The sequence below is a fragment of the Aphis gossypii genome, chromosome 3 (genome assembly GCF_020184175.1).
Source record: "Aphis gossypii isolate Hap1 chromosome 3, ASM2018417v2, whole genome shotgun sequence".
NCBI classification, from domain to species: Eukaryota; Metazoa; Arthropoda; class Insecta; order Hemiptera; family Aphididae; genus Aphis; species Aphis gossypii.
This window is the reverse complement of record NC_065532.1, coordinates 46,490,814-46,496,995: the sequence shown is the minus strand read 5'-3', so window position 1 is coordinate 46,496,995 and position 6,182 is coordinate 46,490,814. Positions and strand designations below refer to the sequence as shown.

General features: G+C 28.2%; 1 protein-coding gene and 1 long non-coding RNA gene across 4 annotated transcripts in view; one reads left to right on the top strand and one right to left on the bottom strand.

The window, feature by feature from the left end:
* Positions 1-347: 347 nt before the first annotated feature.
* On the bottom strand, positions 348-3,742 carry LOC126551241 (uncharacterized). The gene is made up of 3 exons (XR_007605113.1): positions 3,082-3,742; positions 2,914-3,006; positions 348-856 (listed from the first exon to the last, which is right to left on the bottom strand). It is a non-coding gene; the product is annotated as an uncharacterized LOC126551241 (long non-coding RNA).
* Positions 3,743-5,563: 1,821 nt separating this feature from the next.
* The window catches only part of LOC114122237 (leucine-rich repeat-containing protein 23-like), a 38,777-nt gene continuing 38,158 nt past the window's right edge, over positions 5,564-6,182 (top strand). For 2 of the 3 annotated variants that reach the window (XR_007605102.1, XM_050204103.1), the window contains exons 1-2: positions 5,564-5,771; positions 5,948-6,151. Coding sequence is in view for 2 of the 3 variants with exons in the window: in XM_050204103.1 (XP_050060060.1) it covers positions 5,757-5,771; positions 5,948-6,151 (219 nt within the window). In the remaining variant the exon portion in view is untranslated. The remainder of the gene's footprint in view (positions 5,772-5,947; positions 6,152-6,182) is intronic. The other variant, XM_027984840.2, reaches the window with a different exon arrangement.

The window sequence follows — 6,182 nt, the reverse complement described above, 5'->3', positions numbered from 1 at the left end:
TCGTCGACTTCGGCCACTTGTTTTACTTAATATAGGCTAATGAAAAATATAATTAAATTCACAAAAAAATGTTATGAATTCGTCATTAGAGTGCGAAGTATTTAATTATATATATATATAAAATAACTACAGGTAATTTAAAAATAATTATATAGGTTGTATTATACTTAAATAAAAACTATTTGAGTTGTTCGTTTTTCGTTAAAAATCTAATTCCATATTCTATTTAACTGTTTAAAAGTTTTAATTACTATATACGTTATAATATTGTATCCGCCACTAACTGATGTATTTATTGATGACCGTAATTAATAATCATGTTACGTACACTAGGTACTTATTTTTTGCGCGATGTTTTTTTTTTTTTTTTTTTACGAAGACTGACCCTAAACATTGTATTGGTGAATAACACTGTATGTATCATTCTCAAAACCTATGTCCACAGCACGTACGGATATTTCAAGTATCTATAGTGATGTATGCATTATGTTCTGTTTTAAACTATCAATCTCGCGTTAAATCTGTACGCACGCCACAGAGCGTTCAAGGTTCGGGATTAAAACGAACGTGTACCTAAGAAAAACGACTGGTTTAGGCTTTGTGGCTTCATTGAAAACGATTCATATTGTTTTTTTAGATCGCGGTCTTTGTTTCAGTACACAGCTGCAGCTGCAGTGATTATCTTTCCACTCCTATATTATCTCGACGACTGACGAGTGCAAATTGTAAAATTGTTACCACTTTTTTTTTCGTATACGTCTATCAGTTTTTAAATATAGCTGCAAACACTATTAATCTAAACTGGCGTTCTGTTGGCGTTTGTTCCGCAGGATATTGACAGTGTTTTAAAATTTACCTGTAGTATATAAATCGTCAAATATTTGAATACAACGAACATAGTTTTATAGATAAATAAATAAATTTTTATTTAATTTTAATTTTGAAATACGGGACGAACCCTGTGATAAAAGGATGTTTAAAAGTATATAATATATAAAGTTACTAATATCATCTATTTTTACGCACATATTTCACCCATTATATACACATAAATATTATGTATGACACATTAATATTATATTACAATCAGTGATTAATGCAAAGACCACTAAATATAATTAATATTTACATAACATTATTTTACTATATCGATTTGGTAATTATAATAGGTAAGCGGTAAGCTATAATAATGGTATCCTAATAAACCAGTCGATTAATTTTGTCCTTGTTAGTTATATAATTATATTTTCTATAATATATTAAAGCCTTAGACATTAGTGTTCGATTTTCGTTAGTAAGCATTGTAGCTTTATGTTTATTAAAAAAAGAGTGAGGAGAGACAGCCGATCTACCTGTCATAATATATTTTTATTCAGGCCCTCCAAAATCAAGCTTTGACATTAACACTGACTGCTATATGACTGCACTGACTGGTACTTATACCACGAGTGAAATGATGTGAATATTACTACGACCGAAAAATAATAATATAACATTGAAATAAATTGTACGAATATTGCATTTTGAATTCAGACAAGCATTCTTAGAAGGTAAAAGTTGATTCGTTAAGTCTAAATTGATCGACGACGTGTATGAAGTAATAGCTACATGTAAATCGAATAATATATTATTTAGTATATTATATACGTACCACATATTTTCATGTGCACTTATGTCTCAAATCATTTGTATAATATAATTTATTTTACGAACTGAATAGTTTCGTGAAGGTTTATTCTATGTTAATTATTTCTGAAGTCAAACCTTATTTCAAGCCAAAATATTCGGTGATAAACATTTTTAGAAGCTAGTATTCACAAGAATATTTTAAATTATTAATATATATACATATATTAATGTTTTGTGTCAAAAACTTATTTCTAATTATAAAAACTCTTGAATTATATGTAAATTTAAAAAGACACATTGTCCGCTACTATTTGAATTTCTGTCGTATGTACTAACTAAACTAGTTTTATTTGTGAGAAAATTTATCCAAATAAAAACCCGATTTCAAGTAAGTATACAAACTGCTCTAAATTCCACTGTAAGAACCTGACTTCATTTTTTCTATGAATAAGACTAAGGCACTGAGACTATAGCCACTTATAAGTAGTATATAATATACTTGTGGATTGAGATGGCTATATGTTTACACCTAATGTCAGTCTAACGTTAAAACTTGTTTCAAGGAAATAACAAAGATAATAATATGTATATCCTAAATCAATCGCGATCGTATCTATATGTTCAGTACGATTATTGAAATTAAATACAGACTGGAAATAAATACCAATCGGCTTGTTGTATTATTATTATTTTTTTTATATATATATATTAATTTAAAATTATATTGAACGCTTTAAATACGAGTTATGCAATTATATCTAGACGTCCAATATAACGTGTTAACGTGCAGATAACTTTATGTGTATAATAAAATTTCACAAAAAAATGTTATATCGTATAAACCGAAACGATAATAATAGTGCAAACTAGATTTGTTCGAGGTATTCACCCTCCTACTAGAGAAAACGTTAATTTCGATGTTTTCAGTCGTCCGACAAGAAATATAATATACCTAATATTACCAACTTCATTCCTTTCTCACCCGATATAATTATTATTTTTATTTTTATTATGAACCCATCATACATGAAGGAAAATTTTATAAGATAACCTGAATCATAACCAAATTTTAATTTTTAATTTTCCCTTTTTTCTTTTACAAAAAAAAAATAATAAATTTACAATTATTTAAAACTTGCAATTAATTTGAAAATTTCTTGTGGGAACCAACACAAATCGGATGCATGCCGCATAAAGTATAATCATTAATCAATTCAGATATAGTCAATATTACATAATTATTGTTGCAGGTATGCCTACTAAATAATATTTATAACAACTCACTTTAATAATATAATGCCTTTTAGAATGTCCTGCAACACTCCTGCTTCAGGTATACGTACATAATAATACATTGTGTGCGTGTCTTATTGATACCTATTTTACAATTTCTATTATAAATTATTCATTTGGCCATATGTATGATATAACAATAATTTATTTAGTACATACCTACCTATACCTCGACTGCGGATATAAAATAGAATTCTCGGTTATGATTGATAATATCGTTTTGATATTTTTCCATACAATGAAAATCATCGTACACGCGCGCTAGCTGAACACAGTGACCCGGGCCGAGCCGAGTATTTTTCTGGCCAAAACAGCCAAGTCATGTTTGTGGGCCGTGCCGTCACATCATCCGTGGCTGCGATAACGCGCGGCTCTGTTTTCTATGTAAGACGTGTATATTATCTGAAATTAAAATCTTAATTTAAATAAACACAAAAAAAAAATTTACACTCTCGGAAATAATTTTCACGGGCCAATCGTTTCTTATTCTCGTATTCTCTTCGGTTGGTTTTTTTTTTTAATGTATTTATTATATTCTTTATTTTTATCGTTTTTGCACGATTTTGATTGTCCGAGTGCTATATGATTTACAATTGAAGCTCTTCCAAGTCGTTTGCGTCTAGACAGCGATTTCATGCGAATATCCATTCTTTGTTGCCATCATGTAAAACGTTTTTTACTGCAAATCTAAAATCCAATTATCTCTCACCTTACGCACGACATACATTATTGACATCCATAAAAAAAGGTTCTTCGATTTTATTTCTTAGAGTAAGAAATAATAATAACAGTAATAATAATAATGAAATAATCGCGCACCGTCGAGCTTGTCAATATAATATTATTATCATTCCTACATAGGTATAATGTTTCGTGTATGTAATCTTCCTTTATCGTTATTCGTGTATACGCTTGTAATTGCCGCAATAGACGTTTTATGCAATGTTTAATATGTCGTACGTTAATTTGTAAACAATGAAAAATATTACTGTTGTTTAATTGGTTTAAATGAAAATTTTACAAACGAAGTAAAATACAATAAAATTATTTATAACAATTGAAAAATTTGAAAAATTAATTATACAATATATTTTATACACCCGTACATAGAAGTGTTATAAAATTACATATTATTATCATAATATATACACACATACTATAAAATATTTACTAGGGTAAAGCAATGTATCAAAGTAGTACAGATTTTTTGGTTATAGTTAATCAACGCGGTTCAACATTGTTTATACCGGCTTATTTAGAAATTTGTGTATATATCGGTTTACCCCAAACATAGTACCATAAATATTATTATTCACGGTAATTAAAGCGTTAGTGATAAATTAAAAAAAAAAAAAAAAATTAGTTGAAGTTAATTTCTCAAAATTAATACTATTTACTTTTTAAGGGAAAATCTAAAATCTACATCGTTGTTTGTGCATTCCAGTAAATATCATATTTACAACAGTCAACAACACGATGCAATTTAATGTGTTAACATCTACTTATTCAGCTTACATTTTAACCATATTCATATTCTTGTATTAACATAATAATTATAGTGTTGCTTTTTCAAATAAATGTTAAACACAATTATATAGCTAAATTTGAAATAAAAATTGATTAAACAAATCAATTATAATAATAAATAGATTTATATGATCAACTAAAATACTAAATGTAGTATAATATGTAAAATTAAAAAAATATATATATATCATACAACTTAAACCATAGCAATACACAAAATAATTTAATGCTCGACTCTTAGTTAAAATTAATGTATCCTATATTTTTTTAGTCTTTTTAGACTATCAACGCATTTACATACACTAAAATATATTATATTACGAGCAAATCTAATAAACACCTGTGAGCGAGTCATTAATAAAAAATGTTTAATTATTTAATTCATACCTATACATTTTTTTCTATGTATAGTATAATTTACCCGCATTATTTCACACACGCTTATTGCTCCTCAAGTAAAGATTGTATATTTCCTGTAAGAATAAAAAAAAATAAACAAAATCATGATTAATAATGATATACATATAATTAGTTAATCGTATGAAATAAATATACATACATTTATAAATGATAAAATTGTGTGACATTTTGTTGTCATTTTTTACGTCAAATATATGACATATATTATATTTAAATATTATATTATTAGTATCTTAAAAGAGTTTACATCTTGATCATTGGGAGAGGAGTAAAAGTTTCAATTAAAAAAAAAATCCATAACTAGACGACACGCACTCGTGAACGTGAAGAAGTGCATCTGGCATTAGTAGTTGCAATATGGAAAAACGTCATATTTTTTAGTACACGACACCGTCACGTATCGTGTTTCCGTATACTTTCTTCCTCCGGTAATAAATTTTAAAAATATAACTCCCTGTTTTCGAAATCCTTTCCCCCTGACATCCACTATTCAGGAAAGGGTTGAGTAAGACCAACGACCCACATCCCTTCATCATATTTCGTTTCTATTTCGGTTACTCGTGATGGCGATAAAAAAAAATAAATAAAAAATATGTACGGTACCCAACCAGACTCACGAAACACATTTTAATTGATTGTGTCGACGAATCTAGTGTTTCTTAAAATGTAATTGCTGTTTTGGCGTTACGTAGTAACTATATAGGATGAAAACGCATTTCTACATAAACCACGGATCGTTTGCCGGTTCCATTATTTACAGACTATAGATACACGGCACATAATATTATTATATTCGTAGTGTTATTATTGCAATATTATTTGTACCATTAGCTTTGGAAAATTAGCTTATTCGTCACTTCAATAATTATAATATACTGACTATTAAAATGAGCGATAAAAATGTAAGTAAATTAAAATCTATTAGTTATACCTACGCATTGTGTAGTTAAACATAACTACACATTTTCGATATCATTACAATTGTATTATTATGATAATATAATATTGCTGTATGCTGTATAGGTATTAAGGTACACAATATGTTTAAAGTTATCATTAACTTAATGAATTTTTTTAGATCTCTGGTGCAGCTTCGTATGAACAACTCGATAGCACCCGATTGAAAAGTGTCCATAGCAAATTAGCCGTCGCGGAAGAAGACGCTTATTACAACGAAGCTTCGATCAATAATTATGGCTACGAGATTGATACCGAAGAAGGGTACCCGTATCCCGAGGAATGCGAAGAAGGATTTAAATTCTGCAAAAGTAAAAAGAAACCAGTGCGTATATTTTTATGGAATATAAAACAAC